This window comes from Protopterus annectens, chromosome 9.part0 (genome assembly GCF_019279795.1).
Source record: "Protopterus annectens isolate FY-2018-M chromosome 9.part0, PAN1.0, whole genome shotgun sequence".
Classification (NCBI taxonomy): Eukaryota; Metazoa; Chordata; order Ceratodontiformes; family Protopteridae; genus Protopterus; species Protopterus annectens.
In genome coordinates, this window is record NC_056743.1 from 936611035 (window position 1) to 936631960 (window position 20926).

A 20926-nucleotide genomic window follows, 5' to 3' on the forward strand; every position below is an offset into this window, starting at 1 on the left:
GAGTCAGATTGGGTCTGGCAATCAACTTGGTATCCCAACAGGGTCTGTATTGGAGTGACTAGAGTAAAAAGGATCCATCATTATGGCACATGGATAACTTTTGTTTTCATACCAGTAAATTAAACAAAAATACAGTAAATTAAAAAGGTGTACCTATAAGAGAAAATTGGAGCATCTTCTGATGTCTGGAATCCCTAATCAAATGGCTAGAGATTTCACAGAAAGCACTCAGATCAGCTGCTAAGAGCAACCATTCTTAGTTCCTTGACTTACATAATATTAAAGATCTCAAATTCTTAGCACATGAATCAGGGACAGTATAAAAAATAATGGAGGGATAAAGACCTAAAAATTAAGGATTGTTTCTACATGTTGCTCTAATTCACTTAAAATGGTAATGGAACACATTTTGCATCAACATGCATTTTCAGAACAATAAGAAGTGTTAAACTGCAGTGACTGACACTATTTTCTGTAATCCTCAGTGACACACAAAATAAAAAAAAATATGATGTAACTGGAAAATATGAGGCAAAATCAGGGACAGGAGAGGTATATAGCACGGGATGACTACCCATGTCTTGTTACTGTGTTTGAATGCGAGTGAGAAGTAATGCTAATAAACAGAATGACCTTTTACTTACAAGTTTTGTTTCTATTGATTTTAATGGGAAGCTTTAAAGAAAATTGGGCTAGTACAATTACTGTGCAAGCCAAATGGATGGTTTCATGGGCAAGAGGAAAAAAACAATTTGCTTCATACCACATTTAAAGCTAGAAATATATATATGTGATAAACCCCTTAGGTGCCAAGATAACTTGAAGTATCGCTAAAGGGTTAAATATAGCAATTGCAGACACTTTCATTGCAACTCACTGGGTTAGGTTCTTAATTTTTCTCATTGCTTTATTTATTTCAGTTTGATAACTGGGTAAGTGGACTGTTGTGACAGCTGTGACCTGGGCACCGTGGTGTTGACACAAACAGAAAATTGACTAAAGTATACACAGAGTTGTACATACTACAATAACAAAATAGTCAATACATTTGTTATTTACGCTTACAAATGCAGGTGATGTTATTATTTATAGTACGTGCAATTGTAGTAGACATTTAACCAGAGGTGTTTTTGTTAAAAATATGTTTACAAAAAAGATGTGACTGCAGTGTGAGCTACAAGAACTAGCCATTGTCACAGAAACAAAAGTATTCTGCATCCTTAAACAGTAGTTTTAGTTTGTTTATAAATGCAGATACTTTCATTACAGCTAACTCTTGCTGCCTCACTTCTGCATTTAACTGTTTCCAAAAGCTGGCTTAGCCAAGAGAAAGCTCTCTTCTTGGCTGCCTGTAAATGTATAGTTAGGTGGCTTGATTTGTAATTTTGTTTTGGGGTGGTGGAGAGGGGCAGTTTCCCATTTTTAACACTTGATTTGACCGTATTTATTGATGTGAACATCTCTGTACTACTCTGAAGTCCAGACCAACACGAAGGGACTCTGGCTGACAAAGTTCACAGACGATTGCAAGTTGGGAGCTGTTATTAAGTCCCCAAGTGATGTTGACATCCTGCAGAAAGGCTTCACCGAGACCAACGACTGGTGTCAGAACCATGGCCTTGAGCTCAATGCCAGAACATTTGTTGTCATCCCCTTTGGGAAAAACTTGGTTCCCATGAAATTACCACATCGATGGTAGTCCACTGAACACAGAAGGTGTTATAAGAGACCTGGGGACACAGGTTGACAGCGCCCTCTTTTTTGACCAGCACATTGCCACTGTGGTCAGAATGTCCTTCTATGTGCCACAGCTCCTTACTAAGGGTTTTGCATCCAGGATGAGAGGTCATTGTCTCCTTCTACTCTTCCCTCATTAGGCCAATCATAGAGTACAGTGCCCCATTTGGCATGTACCTCACTAGACACCTGCAGCAACTGGGGAGGCCACAAAAGTTCCTCACAAAGACAATCATGGGTCTTAAACACTTGTCCTATATGGACAGACTCAAAAAAACTCCAACTATTCCCTGTCTCATATCACCTACTTAGAGGCGATCTCTGCTCGACTTACAAAGCCCTGTCTGACCCAGCTCTGTTAGAAATGCTACATCTAAAGAAATCCCAATCCCTCCACACCACACATTCCAGAGACCTCAACCTCATTACCACAATCAACAGAACATGTTGGGAGGGACAGGTTCATAACCTAGAGACTGCCCTTGCTATGGAGTAGACTTCCCATACATGTCAAACAGAGCACCTCACTGGCCCTCTTCAAGAGAAATCTTGATGAGTGGATGGGAATAGAAAATTCACCCCAGGGATCACTCCAGTGGCTCTAATCGATAGAGGCACTGGGAACTAATGTAAGGTGGCACAATGCCAGGGTAATCCTATGGGCTAGGCTTGTAATGGCTCCATGGCCATTAGTTTAGTACACACCTATGAACCTATGTATATCTTATAGAAACAAGAGAACCCCTGTTATTCAGGTCTGGTTACTCATGTCAAAGCATTTTACCACTTTCTTTCTGCATGCAGTTATCTGTTAATAATAATCTCCGCACTGCTTTTAGTTTGACAGTGGTGAACACAGCGCATTTTAGAATTATACATTCCATTGCTGCTGGCAACATAATTAGCTAAGGCACTGTTACTGTTCTTTAAATGTCATATAGATGTTCGCCAGTTGTAAACAGACAGGTCAACAAGATCCAACGTATTACAGTCATAAAGTCCTTTAAATGTATATTCTGTTAGTAATCAGATGAATTAAAAAAAGAAGCTTTTGCTCATGTCTTTACAACACTTGCAGTCATACCTCTCAAGTGTATCTCATTATGAAGAACATACCTCAATTGGGGTTTTAAGTTCGCGTTTATATCACGTTATCGAAAGATGAAAATAGCGAACGCTATTTAATCGGCCCCAAAACATCTAAACGTGAAAATATCAAACATTCAGAACAGCAATTTTTTTCCCATGGAAAAAATTTGCTGCTCCGAAACACATACACACAACACAAGCACATCAAACAAACAGCAACCACACACATACACTTAAATTCCTACATCTAACGCTACACTAAACTAAACATACACTACTATCTACCCACTTACCTTAACCCAAACCCTAACCCCTACAGTCCATCACTATCGCACACTCACCTAACCCGCACCCTAACCCTAATTCACTTAACCTGCCCCTAACCCTAACATACAAACAATCGCACACTTACCTGAACCCAACCCGTAACTTTCCACTTTTCCACCACAGCGCTAAGAATAGCGAAGCCACAGAAACGGAAAAGGAAAGAATTCGCTGTTCTGCAGCTTCACTATTGTTAGCATTCGCTCAATAGTGTTCGATATCAGAACATTCAAAGTTTTAATACTTCAGTGTTGTGATATAGACCCTTAAGTTCATGTTCCTCGAAGTTCCACATTGAAAGACTCTGTCACACATTCAGTGTAGGAATTTTTTTAAGCGAAATCCATGGTAAATAGAAATTAATCATATTAATACATTAAAAGATCTTCTTTATAAATAAAACCAGCATATTTTAACCATCCTGTGATCTTCCTTGTTTAAGTTGTAAGTAAGCCATTAGTATGTGTTCCACATTTTGCCCATTTGTTTCACATTATGAGGGCTAGTGTTCCTCGTTTTGGAGATGGAAGGTTGAGAGCTATGCATGCAATGACTGCTGTCAGAGTTGCTATTCTGCATTCTAAGTCAGTCAGTTGTTGTCAGCAGGTCTGCTAGAATTTTATACAGCTTATAGTCTGTATTGGGTCTCCTTCCCAGAATATCATTTTTTTTTTAATTTTTATTTGATTTTCAATTTGTAAAATAATCACATCAATATTTACAGTCAGATATTTGTAAACATAATAGATAAAAAAAATCAACTAAACCTCACACACAAAAGAAAAAAAACTATTTACAGGAGTGTCCATTAACCATAAAGTCATTCAAGTTATACATTACATTAAATCTAAATTGCAATTATTTTTGCTTGTCAAGCAGATCTCCATGTTTTATCCATGCATTGTAGCAAGAGGGTAATCCTGGTTGCTCTTGACTTAATTGTAATGATTTTCAAGTGATGACTTAAATTGCAATATTTATAAACTCTTTGAAGGAGGGTGTAGATGTGTTCTTCCAATTCTGAGTTATAACCTTTCTTGCTATAGAACTATCAATTTTTTTAGATCAATAGGTACAACTGGTGAACAGTTATGTTTAATGTAAAATGCTCAGTTTGTATTGTATGGTGAGTAAGGGACAGAGATAATGTCACTGGTGATCCTTGACCCCCCCTCCCCATTAATGTGTTCATTTCATAGTAACTGGAAATGCTTCATTTTCAACTTTATCAGGATAACCTCTCTTAGCAGAAAGATCTAATTAAACTTTCAGCTTTCTTTTTACATTCCTAATATTCCTAGATATAATCTTAAACTGGCCCAGTAAAATTGCTGTCATAACAAGACTAGGATGATAAAGGTCAACATATATATATATATATATATATATAATAAAACTACATAAAACTTTTAATCCAGTCCAGCAGTAGAAAAATGGCCGCCAAGACAACAGTATAAGAAAACTTGAAATAAATTTGAAATAAAATGAAACACTTGCATTTAGGTGCTTTCGCTCATTGTCAAGTTCTTGTTAATTCAAGTTTTCTTATACTGTTGTCTTGTTATCTTCAAAGCTACTACACGAAGTGAAGTAATTCTTCTTTCATATCCAAAAAGTTTTATGGATTTATAAGTGTTTGGACAACTTTGGAACCAGAAAAATAAAACAACTAACCACTCCAAACCAGAGAATTCTTTAATGGTTAAGCGCTTTCATTCATAATGGTTCTGATGAAGTTCTTATGAATGAAACCGCTTAACCATTACATAATTCTCTGTTTTGGAAGTGGTTTGTTGTTTTTTTGTGGTTCCATGTTTGTTCTATTGGTGGAGTTTATGATGTTTGGACAACTTTTTGACACTTTACAGTTCTTTAAAAAAAAAAATATATATATATATATATATATATATATATATATATATATATATATATATTTTTTTTTTTTAGTTATTAGCACAATAGCATAAGCTCCCATCCACAACTAACATGCACAGAATTAACTCATTAACACCTTTGTGGTGTAGAATGTCACACCTCTAGCAGCGTACACACATTTTGCATTCTAGAGCATTTTCCGAAAAATAAACTTAAAAAGTATAGGATAAACAAATTTAAATATTTTGTGAAAAATAAAAGCTATTAAAACTGTACAATTAGCAATATTATCAGTAAGAATTCTTTACAGTGATGGTCTGTTCATTCATAGTCTTACCATATGTACTGTAATGTAATACGCACAAACCCTAAATTATATTTTTATAAACTTTCACAGATTTTAAAGTCTTGTAAACTGTTTAACTTTGACATATATTGTTCGAACATTTATGTTAACCAGACATAAGCTTTTACATGACAACAAGAAATTCATGTGTAAATGCATGTTTGAGATATTTACAGAACTATGAAATCATATGCTTAATTGTGTAATTAGCAAAACAAATAGGGGATATCTCTCAAGATATACAACTTACAGTGCAAATATCAGTTTTCTTCAGCATCAAAAATTTCACTTAATGTTATGCATCAGTTTGTAGGTCACTCTGTTTTGCAGTATGAAGTACATAGGGAACTATTACTTATATTCATAATCACTAGCAAACAACTAGCAATATTTCCGGTGCAGTGTGATATAAACCAGAATTGACAGTGAATTGTCCTGTCACCCACATTGGTGTTTCACACCATACATCTCAGTAACATGTAGGTCTCTCAGTTATGAAATTATGAACATAAATTTGAGAATAGGAATAAGTGACTAAGAAAGATTAATTTCTCCACTGCAGGATATTATAGCAATAACCCACGCCTGGGTGTGGGTAATGTGGGATTTACCCACGGTTGGCGTGGTTTGGTCCCGAGGGCTTACCAAACAAAGACAACTGTGGGTAAATCCCGCATTACCCACACCCAGAAGTGGGTTATTGCTATTATACTGTGACATTATTTAAGAAAAGAAATAATTACTTTACTTAAATAATGGCATTGTATAATGCCTCTTTGCTGCCCTTCCGCAGCTGTCTGGTATCTGCGGCTGTTCTGATGTACTGCGCATGCCTACGCAGTACATCAGAGCTGTGGCCAAAAGCAACGGAGAAAGCAAGATCTCCATTGCTTTTTACTGTTTCGCTATGTTAAATGGGTTTAACATAGCGAGACAGCTTTAAAATAAGCAGCGGAGATGTCCGTTGATTATTTTAAAGCTGTCTCATATGTTAAATCCCTTTAACATAGCGACAGTAATCTGAGATCTTGCTTTCTCCGTTACAAAAACCTGTCTGCTATGTTAAATGGGTTTAACATGGCGAGACAGCTTTAAAATAAGCAACGGAGATCTCCATTGCTTATTTTAAAGCTGTCTCGCTATGTTAAACCCATTTAACATAGCTACAGGTTTAAAAAGCAACGGAGAAAGCAAGATCTCCGTTGCTTTTTACACTAATTAAGCTATGTTAAAGGAGTTTAACATAGCGAGACAGCTTTAAAAAAAGCAACGGAGATCTCAGTTGCTTTTTTTAAACCTGTGTCGCTATGTTAAACTCTTTTAACATAGCGAGACAGTGCTTTAAAAGAGACTTATACTAATGGAAAAAGTCCGGGCAACCAGACCTTTTTCCATTAGTATAAGTCGATTTACAATGTGCACGCTGGCCAGTCAGCGTGCACGTTTTGGAATATTAATGGGGGGTCATGGTATAATCTAAGATATTCAGTCTTAGTGATATTTTGTTAATAACTGCTTTGTAGTTTCTAATACTGCTTATTAACTGTTAATAAACTTAAAGCCAGATCCAAAAAAATTCTGGATGCCTTGTACAAAAAAGTGTTTTAGGCTTGAGTAAGTTAAAAAAAAAAAAAAAAAAAAAGTCTTACTATCTTCAGTTTTCCGTGAAACCTGATATTTTCAGTTGTGTTTCTTGTTGCACTGTGGTACTTCCCCCACTTAAGTTCTGGCCAGTCACAGTCCACAGATAAGCGTACAGGATTTAACAAAGGGTGCTCACAGTCTGCACGTTTGGTCTGAATCAGTTGTTACAGTATTGAAAAGAAAAAAGTGTGATTATGTACGAGCTGCAGGAGACAAATATGTAATCATTAGAAATGGTGAAAAAGACAGAGACAAAAATACTTGGAAGAAACATAACTCTAACAAGATAAAATAAAATGTTCTTCTCTAGGTCCTCACAATAAGATAGTAAGTCTAAATGAGCAGCTGTCCTCTACTCATTCTCCTGGTGTACCTACACTTCCATTTAAAGTTATGATGGGTGCGTCTTTGATTAAGTTACTTAGAACTATAAGTATGTCTTCTGACTGACTTGAAAGTTTCTGGGCTGTAGACCTTTTTCAGCAAGGTCCTTCAGGGGTTATGTTCTCCCATAGAACTTGACTACAAAAAAATGATGGAGGACTTTTTCAGGATATAGGAAAATGCCTGTAACCTCTTCCTCAATTCTTAACTACAGCTGATAAAACGCTGGCATTTTTGCCATTTTTCTCTGTAGATGTCTTGACTATTCTCACTTATCTTTTGAGTACTGGTCTTGAGGATGCCCAGAGTTGAGCCCACAGACACCAGTGTTGAAATTGATAACTTCTGTCTCTGCTGTTATTTCTGTTTCAGGACCACAGCCTTTGGGATTCACTGTTTTTGGCATTGACCATACCTTCAGTGTTGCTGGCTTCAGCAGTGGTGATGTCGACATTCAGATTTTCCTTGGCCTCAGGGTTGGTCTTTAAGGGTCATCTTTTTACATAGATTTATTTGATGTCAATGTCAGCAGACTTTGCTTCTGAACTTTGGGATTGATGCTCTCATTGTCAAGTTTAGGTCCAAAAGACATACCAGCTTCATTGCCTGAGCCAGGTAGTCTGCTCCGATACAATCACTGTCAGTCTTAGTGGGCTTCAGCTTTGGGTGGCAGGAGCAAGGGCAAGTTGGTCTTGAGTGTGGTGTGAATATTGATATTGGAACTCTCTGTAGACTCATGTGCGTCACTCTGTCCTGTTTTTGACTTTGACGTTCGCTTTGAATGGAAGCATTGCTTTGGCTGCACCTTGTCCATCACTTCTCTGGGCAGCTCAAAGCTCCCAGAAATCTTGATGTTCTTCGTGTTTTATTGTTGCAGTCATCACATTTGGGTTATCCCTGCCAGGGTAGCCCTTGGCCGTCCCGAATACCAGAGACTTAGTATTTCTGCATTGGTTGCTGTCACTTGATGACTGACGTCAGGTTGTCAGTAGTATAAAGTAAGCAGCCAATGCCATTACATCAGTCTTTCTTGCCGTGGGGCCTGAAGCCGAATCAGTTTGCACACGTGCCAGTCAGCTGCTACCTGAGTTTTCATCTACCGAATTGAAGCTGAAGTTTTCTAAAGCTAAGTACCCCATTGGGGATCCTTTTTTCTTGCACTAACCAATGTCAGAAAAAGTTAATTGTCTCGCCTGTAGAAAACAAATACCACACCAAGAATTCCACTCTTAATGCATCACTTATTTAGGCCCAGACCACGACGTCCCTCGTTGTCGCTTCTGTGCTTTGTTCAACACCAGATCTGTCCATTGTCGGGCCCTTATTGTAGCCAGATATTTTCGCTTACAGTCCTCGAATTCCAATATGACTTTGGTAAGCCACCCGACAGCAGATCTTCCAAAAAAACATAAAGATAAAGACAGAGACAGACCGCACAGGTCCAAACCTACCGACGACACTTCCGTTAAGCTAGTCCTCAGTTCTCTGGTCATCAGTGAGGCGCTTTTGCAGCCCCTGATGCCCACTTCTGTTGATTTGCAGGCCACTTCTGAGACCCTTTTCGGAGCCCAGTATGCTGCAAAACTCTTCTTTGACTAAGGATCTTACGGTTGTCTCAGCCTTGGATGGGCCCAGAGCTGCTGAGCAGGCACCGGCTTCCGAGGAAGTCATTCGCACTACCGAATCTCAACACAAACCAACGTCTTCTTTTGTGACTACTGTTCTTTCTAAAGCTACCGAGTTTCTTAGGCCCTGGGTACGAACCACACCCAAGAAACCGATAACCCACTCTCAGGCACCTGCTACCTTGTCTCCATCTCAAATGCTTAAAATGGTGGAAGACCTTATCTTGCTGATTAGGGGAAGCCTAGCTACCCCCTCCAAAAGGAAAAGAGATCTGTCCCCTGTAGTTTTTGTCTGAACAAGAGACAGATGAATCTGATGCATCTGTATATGAAGACATGCAACCCCTCTCCACTTATGAGGATTCTGATGCAGAGGATTCCTTTCCTTCAGCCTCTCCCCCATAAGATTTTTCCTTTGGGGAAATCCTGTATACCTTAAGGGAGCATTTCCAATGGGAGAGTCAGGACTACCCTCAGTCTAAAGAGAGACTCAAAGAATTCCTGGATCTTCCACAAAGCAGACATTTGGCCATCCCCCTAGTCCTGGATGTTGTGGAGGATGTTTTCCTTGAATCCAGCTTGACTCGTGACACCCTTCCTCCTGCTGCCAGAAAACCAGACAAGTACTATAGAGTCCCTGACTCACACAGATATATCTTTTTAAAAATCCTACAGCTGACCCTGAGGTTATTTCTCAAGGTCCAAAAGAAATTAAAGCAGCCCCTCAGACAGGGATTCCCGAGCATTGGACAGCTGGGGTAAGAAGTTATACACCTCAGCTGCTCCTGTTATCAGGGCACTAAATTGTCAGTTCCATATGCTGAAATTTCAGGAACATACCTTGGAACTCCTTAAACAAAAATGTATTTTCCTGCTTGGGCAGAATCTAAAGATTTACAAGAGTTAATGCATTCTGTAAGTCAAGTAACCAAACACACCTTGCACTGTGGTTTTGATGCCCTAGAAGCTTCTTGCAGGGCAGTAGTCACTGGATCTGTCATTAGAAGGCATGCATGGCTTAAAGGACAGCCCCCGCCAGATCATGTCAAATCTAAATTGTTGGATGCCCCCTTGCACAAAGATAACTTATTTGGCACTAAGGCAGAAGAGGTCTTAAAAAAGATGGAAGAAAAAGCAAAATCTATGCAAATAGTTAAGGATTTCTTGCAAGTCCAGCCCCCTAGGTTCAGCAGGCATTGTCCCTCCAAACACTGGTCCTTTCCTGCTCCCAGTTAACTGCCCCAGACCCCCACCCCACCCCACCCGACAGCAGCCTCAGGGAATGCAGAGATCTAAACAGTGGACTACTGCCACTTCAAAACAAGGGAGTTCTAAGCCACCCCTTATGGTAAAAACACACAATGACTCATCTCCTCCACCCCCTCCTTCTGCCCACTTTCATTTACCCCTAGAAGGAAAACTCTCCTTTCACTCAACCACCTGGGCCAGCATTACCTAGGACCACTGGGTACTGAACATTGTGTCTCAGGGATACAGATTTTCTTTCCACACAATTCCAACCCCAAAAGGCTTCCCAGATCTAGCACCAAATCAGTGGGCCAGAGGCTCAAAAGCAAATCCTTTCCCTGCTGTCTATGAGGGCAGTAGAGCATGTTCCTGCAGAATACATAGGCTAAGGTTTCTACTCCAGACTTTTTCTGGTGCCCAGAAAAGAGGGCATCTGGCCGCTTCATCCTTGATCCATCCATTCTAAACCCCTTCCTGGTGATCCCAAAATTCAAAATGCTCACCCTTCAACAGCTGCTACCCATGCTGTCCAAGGACGCCTGGCTAGCCACCCTAGATCTAAGAGGCCTACCTCCACATTCCTATCAGGGAATCATGCAGGAAATATCTCTGCTTCAGGGCAGGATCTCAACACTTTTCAGTTCTCTGCATTTCCCTTTGGCTTATCCTACTGCTCCCAGAGTTTTCACAAAATGTCTGGCTCTGGCCATTGCCTTTTGCAGACAAAGAAATATTCAGATTTACCCATACTTAGATGACTGCCTTATTCAGGCAGACAGCCAGGAGAACTGCCCAAGCACCTGGCCTTTGTAAAGACCCTACTAACCTCCCTAGGGTACACAATCAACGAAAAGAAATCCAAACAGGTGCCCACCCAAAGGATAATTCTCCTGGGAGCAAATCTGGACACAGCTTCCCAGATGGCATACCTTACTCCAGATAAACAAATTTTCCTGACACCCTACTTCTCTCAACTAGCCACCAGGCCCCAGCTAACTGCAAGGAAGATCCTGCAAGCTCTGGGGTTCATGGCATCTTGCATACTACTCATTCCATATGAGGAAACTTCAGTGGTACCTAAAGAGCCTTTCACAGGTTCACAGATAGGTACTAGGCCATCAGCCCTGGGGACTATATAAGCCTAGCCAAAAAGGTTCCCTGGCTTTTGCCACCCAAGAAAATTATTTTCCTTTGCCCCTGTCGAGCAGTGCCACAGAAGTGAACCCCAGGGTGACTTTTCTACTTCCCATCCAGTCATCAAGATTTTTCTTAAAGAGGGCCAATGAGGAGTTTTGCTTGACATGAATGGGTAGTTTGTTTCAGAGTATGGGAAGTCTTTGGGACAGGAATCTATCCCTTCAGCATGTTCTGTTTATTGTGGTGACAAGGTTTAGGTCCCTGGAGCATGTGGTAGGGAGAGATTGGGATTTCTTTAAGCGTAGCATGTCCAGCAGCTCTGGTTTTGACACAGCTTTGTATGTTCATAGGTTCCAGCACTCTTAAGACCTGGAAACTCTTCTACCTATAATCCCTTGCCTCAGAAAAGATTTTCTTTGGTGGGCTGCAGTATGCTCCCACAACAAGGGAATGCTTTTCTCCCCACCCCCCACTGCCCAGACCCTCACCACAGATGCATCAGAGTACGCTTGGGGTGCACACCTGGATGGCAGGTGCATTCAGGTCCAGTGGAGCCCACAGCAAATCTCTCTGCACATCAGTCAAAAAGAGATGATGGCTGTGCAGCAAGCCTTGATAGCTTTCAAGCCCCTTCTCTTTCCAGGGGCTCTGCTGATCAAAACAGACAACACCACTGTGATGTGGTACATCAACAAGCAGGGAGGGACTCACTCCTACCCTCTGTGCAGGCTGGCCATGGCCCTTTGGCACACAGCCTCTACCATGCAACTACACCTGTTAGCACAATTCCTACCAGGCTCTCTCAACTCTCTGGCAGGCCATTTAAGCAGAAATCTTCTGAACCCACACGAGTGGCAACCCAGCCAAAGTACCTTCACCATAATAACTCAGAAATGGGGAACCCCAAAGGTCGACCTCTTTGCCTCCCACACCATCAGCTCAGCAAATTCTTCACCAGGCAGCATCACTGCATGGCTTGGAAAGTGGATATCCTGTCCTTCCCCTGGGTCAATCTGTCGGTCTATGCCTTTCCTTCCCTGCCTCTCATCCCCAGGGTACTGCTGAAAATAAGGGAGGAAAAATGTACCATTCTCATAGCTCCAGACTGGCCCCGGCAGCACTCGTACCCCTTGCTGCGCAGCCTGTTTTCGCTACCCCCATGGCATCTTCCTCAGATTCCAAACCTCCTGACCCAGAGGGAATGGGAGTTCTTCTATCCTCAATTACAGACACTAAATTTGGCAGCTTGGCTTATTCCGTAAACCCAAACCAATCTGCCAACCTCAGTAAACAGGTTCCGGGTGTTATCCATGAGGCCAGACGTCCTAGCACCAGAAAGTCTTATGCTGCTAAATGGAAAAGGTTCTGCACTTGGATCCAAGCTAAGGGAGCCAATATGGCACAGCCCTCTCTCCCTGTCATCCTGGATTACTTAGCTGACCTACTACACAGTGGCCTCTTTTTCCTCTATTAAAATTCATGCCTCTGCTATTTCTGCTCATTTTCCCACTGAGCAGCCCCTTTTCTCACACCCTTTGATCAAACAGTTCCTAAGAGGGGCTAGCAACTTGAGCCAACCCAGAAGGGCACCGACACCAGCTTGGGACCTTAACTTTGTATTGGAAAAGCTCACCCTGCCCCCTTTCGAACCAGCTTCTTCTGCAGAGCTAAAATTTCTCTCCTGGAAGACAGCATTCCTTCTGCCCATCACTTCAGCCAGAAGAGTCTCTGAGCTGCAAGCACTTATGGCTGTGGGAACCCTTCGTCATCTTTCATGCAGACAGGGTATCCCTCAGAACTAACCCATCCTTCATGTCCAAGGTGGTGTCCATTGTGGCTCTCAACCAATCCATTCATTTGCCCACCTTTTTTCCTAACCCCCATAACAAGGGGGAAAGGATTCTTCACTCTCTAGATGTGCACAGACAGCTCAGATTCTATCTAGACAGAACTAAATCCTTCAGAATGTCTGATCAATTGCTGGTTAGCTTTGCTACAGGGGCAGAAGGCAGAGCCATCTCCATACAAACCATTTCCAAATGGATAGCACACTGCATCCATTTCTGCTACAAACCGCATGGAAAGCCTCCCCCAAGGGGTTCAGGACACACTCCACCAGAGCAGCCTCCACCTCTGCAGCTTTCCTCAGAGGAGTCCCCACCAGTGACATCCTGGAGGCTGCAACCTGGACATCTGTTCAGACTTTTATCAGGCATTACCACCTGCCTCTCTTCTCCAAATCCAGGGAAGGGTTTGCCTCTGCAGTCTTGCAGGACATCCTACCCAGCCTCTAGTTTCATTGACTGCCTCCACCCTTTTCCTCAGCTTTGGGAATCAACCCAAATGTGATGACTGCAACAGTGAAACACGAAGAACATAGTACAGTTGTGTACACTTACCATAAATGTAGATGTTGGAGTGTATTCACCGTTTCAGTCCTGGTCCCCCCCCCCCCTCCATCCTGCTTTCCTTTCAAGGGACTTATTGGTATTTATTTTCCACTGGTGGGGTTTCTTCCACCAGACCCTGGCCTCCTACTTGGGGGCTCCTGAGAGGTTAGGGCAAGAAAAACTGATGTAATGGCATCGGCTGCCTTACTTTGTACTACTGACGAGCTTACGTCAGTCCTCAAGCGACAGCAACCAACGCAGAAATACTAAGTCTCTGTTATTTGGGCCAGCCGAGGGCTACCCTGGCAGGGATAACCCAAATGTGATGACTGCAACAGTGAATACACTCAAACCTCTACATTTATGGTAAGTGTACACAACTGTACTTTCTGGGATCCATCCCAAACATCTTGTCACCTTTTAGCTTCCTTATCATTCTTTTGACTCCTTTTCTCTTGAATCTTCTAGGAAGCATACATGCAAGAGGAGACACTTGGACTGATCAAGAGAGGCCTCACCTTAGATGTTGAGGAAAAAGATGGTATAGATTTGTATCGTGCCTCCCTGATGACCATAGGTTCAGTGAGATGAGATGATGCAGCAAAGAGTGGGATGGCTCACAGATCCCATCACCTCCCCACAAAGGATCCTACTGGAGGCTTTTTGATGGGCCCCTGCCCTTCATTCTTGGGTTATCATGCCTGTGAATAAAATAGTTCAGCTCACAGTCAAGACTATAGTGGGCAACCATAATGTCATAATATTTGTCTAAAAGAGCTTGCACAGAGCAAAATCTTATCAATTGTTCTCATAAGAGATCATTGTGTTATACACTGGTTTGGAATGTCCTTCATGTTTTCTTTGAGTTAGCAAACTGTCTGCCTCACATGTTGAGATTCCACCATGAGGTAACAAACAAGATAGGTGAGTCATTGGATTGATTGCCAGGTGAGCAGCTGAAGTCAAAGTTATAGTTCTAGATGACAACCATGTCTTACATACCTAACTCAGCATGCATCTGGCTCTTAATTCAGCAGGGGGTGCGGCTCAATCAGCGAGTGCGAGCATAGGTCTTCCCTGCCATGCCAGATTACATTTAGTGGAACTTGCCAAGGATACTAAGGTGACCTTCCTAACACCTTGTTTGACAGTTCAGCATTTATGGAGTTAGAAGGTTAAAACTCTGATTGCTGTTGGTGTTAAAATTCAGTTTCTAAAGCGCATCTTTTGAGGACGCAGAGGAGTCCACAACAAAAGCTGACAGAATAGCTAGAGACCAGAAAGAAACCTGTTTTGGCATGGTAACTTCCAACACTGTTAGCACAGAGGCACAAACTGTCAGCAGGAGTGGGGATACTGTTCTCCTTCTTTGGGGGAGGGGCAGCAGTGTAATGTGTGAGACCTTGCTCAACTCTTACACTGAATGTCGTCAGCAGTCATGTGTCCCTCCCCTTGTTATGGTTAGCTATCGTACAGAACAACTAGATTGGAGCACTTGATAACTAGAGGCTACAACATTCCCTTCCACACCAATCTGCAGTCCCATTCTCTTCCTTAACAGACGTTCCACCATATCAAGAATGTGTCAGGAAAGGAGGTATTCAGTGCTTTGAGCAGAAGAGGAATCCAAGGTTCCACCAGACCAGATCAGAAAGGGTCTAATTATTACTCTAGGTTCTGTTTAGTTCCAAAGAAGCCAAAGGATCTAGGATACATACTAGACTTCAGAAAGGACCTCTGGTTCTTACCAAATTTGAGTGGTCAGAGTCGACACTTCCCAAAATAACCCTTTTAATTATGGTCATAATACAGATCATCCTTCCGTGTCTGTCAGAGAGAGACTGGATGCTTTATTTGGACCTCCAGGAGGCTTGCCAGTATATAAAGAAATTGCCAAGAGGCATTTAGGAGAATTTTGCATTTTTGGTGGGAGCCAGTCACTATAAGCTCCAGACACTTCCATTGATTTCACCCTCAAATATGTTTGCCATGCGTATGTCCAAGGTTGCAATAAGCCAGTGACTGGAAGAGGGGTAATGGTGTTTCTTTCAACATAGAGTATATTGGTCTGAGTTGGAGAGTCCCTATTATTTTTTTCCCAGTCCATGAGAATTGCAGTAAATACAAAGAAAAATCCCACTTGGAGCCCTCAGAAATACTGACATTCATTGAATGTACACTGGACACTGTCATAAAAGATAAATCTTCCCTCAGACAGGATCCTTTCATTGCAAACAATGATGTCTAAAGCCAGTCAGTTATGGCACAGTCTCTGCTCTTTGTCTAAGGACATTAGGTGTTATGACAACAGCAGTTTTACATGGTTCCAGGTTTCACTTAAGGGCATTACAGCTGATCATGATAAAAACAAATCAAAACTGCCAGTATTTGCAGGTTGTCATTATCATTGCTGACTCAGAGTAAACCTGATTAGTGTACAGTCTTTTTCAACTCCCTACTCCTCAAGTGAGTGGCACAAGTGATCGCCTCTATTCTTTTCTGGGGCATGGGCATTGTTAAGTGAAGATGGTCCAGTTTATGGTCATAGACAGAAACAAGTTTGTACATTAGCATTCTGAAGATAAGAGCAGTCCACAAAGTGCAGGGTTTCTTCCTGGAATCTTTACCCCATGATGAGAGCCATTCATGCCAACAACATGACAGTGGGGGCAGTACGTTAAGCAGATGGGAAGTCACCCCTACTCCCTCTGTTGAGAAGGGATGGGGATAAGGCAAGTGGGTTGTGTCCTCAAACCACTTTCTGATTGCTATCAGTGTTTCTGGAAAGACATTTCTCTGGCAAACAGGGTTGTCTTTGCTTAATGATGTTTCACAAGTGGTCTTGTAGCATGTCATTTGTGCAGAGCCCTTTCTATTTCTGGGAGGTATGTTGCTGTGACCATGTTGTATCCTGGACTGATGTGAATTGCAGAAAAATGTTTGCCTCGTCCCTGTTCTTGAGCTGTGACCTAAGATGCTGCCATCTAGATATGGCCTCTTGGACTCCTTTATACTGTTTCTCTTGATACTGAAATTCAGACAGAAATCAGACAAAACAAGCTCAAAGTCATTCTTTTAGCTCAATTTTGATCTTGGCAAGTGTGGATTCCTCTACTTAGGCCACATCTTATGGAGAAGCCTCTATGTCTGAGACACTTTGGGACCCTTTTGACCCACCTGTTCTGCAAGCCTCACACAGACTTTCATGGACACCTGCTTACTGAATGCTTACTGCAGTTTCAGTGAGGATCAGGGCCTCTCTACCTCACTACTGTAGTCCAGGTCTTGATCTTTGCAAAGAGGCCCAGTACTAGAAAATGTTCAAAAGCAAATGCATGTATTTTATACCTTGGTGTACTTCAGAGAATTTGGATAGTTTATACCCACTGCTGTACCTGCTATGTTGAATTACCTGTCTCAAAAATTTGACTCTGGATTGTTTTTTCCTGTTAAAAAACACATAGGGTCTGTATCATACTTTATTTATGATCTAATTCTATTTCCTTAGCATCCTTAAAAGAACTTCAGGACTTTTTCGAAGGAACTTTACTTATTCAGTCTCATGAGAAGGATTCTGTCCCTGCATAGCATTTTGTTCTGTTGTAGGGAATTTGAATTTGGTTCTCCCTGAACCATTGCAGGTGCAGGACTGAAATGTGTAGTATCTTAGAAAATGGTCTTTCTCTTTGCTGTCATCTCTGCTAGAGGAGTATCTGAATTGTAGGCCTTGTGCTTAAATCTTTCATACTTTTGTCACAGGAATAGTGTGTTTGCAAAATTAACGTGCCACTTATGCCTACGGTATCCATGAAGTAAACCTCTGCCAGTGTGTTAGTGTTCTTTTCTTTTTTTTCTTAAGTATTCCAACAGAGGTTGATACTTATTGCATCATATGGATTTCCACAGACATTTCAGAGTTCATGTGGGTAGAGCCAAGTCCTTGGAAAAAAAATCACATTTGTTCATATCACTCTCAAATAAGAAATTGGGCTGTAAAGTTTATAAGCTTACTTATTGTAGATATTTGACAAATTTATTAAATTCTGTTGGGAAATGCAATAAAACTTGTTCTTGGTGCATGAGCTCTATGAAAAAAAGTGCTACTCACCCATTCTTTAGAAATGTATCCTTAAATAATACTTTTGTAACCGCTACTTGGACTTTACTAAATACGTTTGCAAGAAACTACAAGCTAGATGCGATATATAGTTGCAGCTCTTCCATAGTGGTCATACTTATCATAGATATGTTCCCATAAGTCGTCACCATGCAGGACCTGCTTGGGACTCTATCCTGTTTTCGACAAGGATGGACCTTATCATTCCAGATATGAAAATTATGCACTTAAAAACAGATGAGTAAACCATCCTCTTTAACATGCCCACCCTTCCTTCCCTGTTGAATTATTGTAAAGTTTCTTATTTTAGTTATACTTATTCAGATCTGTTTTAGTGTGGTGTGGCAGTGATCTGGAAAGGAAGCTTGTTTTGGTAGAACTTTATAGTTAAAAGTGGAGGGGCTGTTAGCCTAGAAAGTTTCAGACACTGTGCTGATGAAGTACTTGTGACTTTAGTCCTGTTGTTGATGAGGATGGACGTGCATGTTCAGATCTTTTATGGTAACTATGTAATTTTTATTTAATTTTGTTGTCAAAATCTAATTGCCTAGTACTTAACATATTTCACAGGTTCACAGGTATCAGTCTGTACCTGGTTACAAGTCTAGGGAAAACCCCATGTTCAGAAGTTCCCTCCAGCCTCAAGGAGAGTAAGACACAATAGACTAGGGGAGAATTTGAGGCTGCCCATCCAGTTTTCTAAGTGTATCTTGAAGGTAGCGAGGGAGCTAATCTGCTTGACATGTAGTAGAAGTTTGTTCCAGAGGTGGATGCTACTTGGCAGTGTAAGTCTGTCATACCAGCATGTCTGGTCTGTTGATGAAGGTTTAGTTCCTTTAACTGGGTATTTGAAATACCATTTGTTTTGCTAAGGAATAGGAGGTCAAAAAGAGTAGGTTTTTTTTCGTGGCTCACAAGGCTTTAAACCTATCTCCATGGAGTAGTCTGTAAAGGAACTCCGTACAGAGAAAGGGCTGACTGTCATGATCACTAAGATTTTTGAGGCCACTGATCTTTTTTAGTTACGAGTCACTGAGGTGTTGCAAGTTGACTAATGTACCTTTTGATATGCAGCTGTCTGAGTATATTATATTCGGCAGTGTGTTGCGATACCAATGAAAGGAAATACCTTTGGAAATTAGATGAGCTGGGTATTGTGTGCACTGCTGCAGAGGCATGATGGTCAAACGATAAGGAGTTCTCAACAGTTCCCAACAAGCGTGCATATATTCCTTACGACAGTGTCTTTTTTTTCTTTCTTCCCTGTCTATAGATGAAATACTAGAAAGCAGGCAGAAAAGAGCTGAGGAGCTGAAAAGACTTACAGAACTAGCTGTGAAGATGTCTGAGGAACAACTTTCTGAACTTAGAGCAGACATCAAGGTGAGCAACATGTTGTATTTCACATTTTCAGATTTCCAGATGTATGCTTTCCATTCTGCACAGGAGAAAGTTTTCACTTGCTGCTTACCGCAATGCTGTACAATATTGTGTTTTTTTTTTTTTTTCCTGCAGTTGGCAAAGTGTATTAATTTGCCAGGTGAACATTAATAAAGTATGTAGTTCTCTCTAATGTTTATTACACTTATTGTCCGGTATATCACTCCCATCCCCACTGTCCAAAGTGTAACTGAAAGTGTAGTACTGACGCCTTGTTGTGCAGATGAGGTGTTTTTGCAGTGTCATAGCTATCGTTTACCTTAAGTCTGTGTACTGCAGCACAGTTTTGTCATAAAACTCCTTCAAATCCCCCACTTACTTTTGAAAAAAATCTTTAGTTGCCCTGCTGCCTATGCTGACTTCTGTTGAATATGTACCCTGTCTTTTTGCTGCTTATCTCTAAAAGAACTTTGAGGTAATACTTGCGTGAAATTAGAATCCTTAGTTTAAGGTGAAAGTAAGGTGCTTTGTTTTTCACTTTGGTATACCTAACGAGAATAAAAAAAATATATAGGTTAGATTTTGAAAATCAGAATTTTAAGACATGAGTGCCATCTCAGAAGGAGTTATGCCATCAGTAAAATACAGGTACCTTTACTTAATCATGCTGTACCTCATTTTCCTCTGTTCTTCTCCTCCTACTAAGCCATCTGTCATCCTACCCTGACTCAGTAGCAGCTCTCACCATGTCTCTAACTCTGCCCCGGCCAGTTTTCCATATGTCCTCCCTAAGCTCTCCACCCATCGCATCCGACCTCTTTAATGACCATCCTCACCTTTACCACAAATACGGACTGATTATACCTGTAATGGATATATATTTCTTTAATGCTTGTTTACTAAAATGTCTAGCGTAAAATTGCTGCAGTTTTCATATATTCCTTTCTTAATTATCACTTGTGACACAGGTGAATTTACATTTATACAAAAGTAATCAAGCTGTATTAAATTTTATTTATTTTATTTTATTTTTATTTTACATTTGTTGACTGGGATAGTCCGACTGGATGCATGTCCATTTTCAGCGGAGGCCTGGGGAGAAAAGCTCCAAGGGTAAGCAGATACAGCATTACATAATACCAACATTACATATTACAAACAGACTATTTACAGAGATTACATAAGTAAGCAAGTTAAACAAGTTCCACAGGTTACAGTTAATCCTGAGCACAAGTCAGGATTAAATTAAATTACACAGTAAACTGGTTAACAGGTTTTTAAACATTCTAGAGAGAGCTAGCCAGGCTTGATACATTGACATAGCCAGTTAAGTGACAAATGTTATTTGAGTCTAGTTTTAAATTGACCTAAGGTGGAAAGTAAGGTAATATCAGCTGGAAGAGAGTTCCAGGATCTACTTACAGAGTTTGCAAAGAGAGAATCACCGGCTGTGTTATTAATTTTGCAAGTCTGAATTAGTAGTTTGTTAGAGGATCGAAGCGGTCTAGGATTGTTATTGGGGGTGATAATATTTTTAAGTGCAGGAGTATTGTCCGGATTATAGAGGATTTTATAGGCCATAATCGGTTGGTTATACTGGATTAGGCTGGGTAGTTCAAGCCAACCAAGC

At 41.0% G+C, this 20926-nt stretch overlaps 1 protein-coding gene across 1 annotated transcript in view; it reads left to right on the forward strand.

Moving 5' to 3' along the window:
- Positions 1-20926, forward strand: part of SPATS2 (spermatogenesis associated serine rich 2) — a 1115118-nt gene that overhangs the window by 929173 nt on the left and 165019 nt on the right. The window contains exon 10 of the mRNA XM_044083679.1: positions 19190-19299. Coding sequence (XP_043939614.1) covers positions 19190-19299 — 110 coding nt within the window. The remainder of the gene's footprint in view (positions 1-19189; positions 19300-20926) is intronic.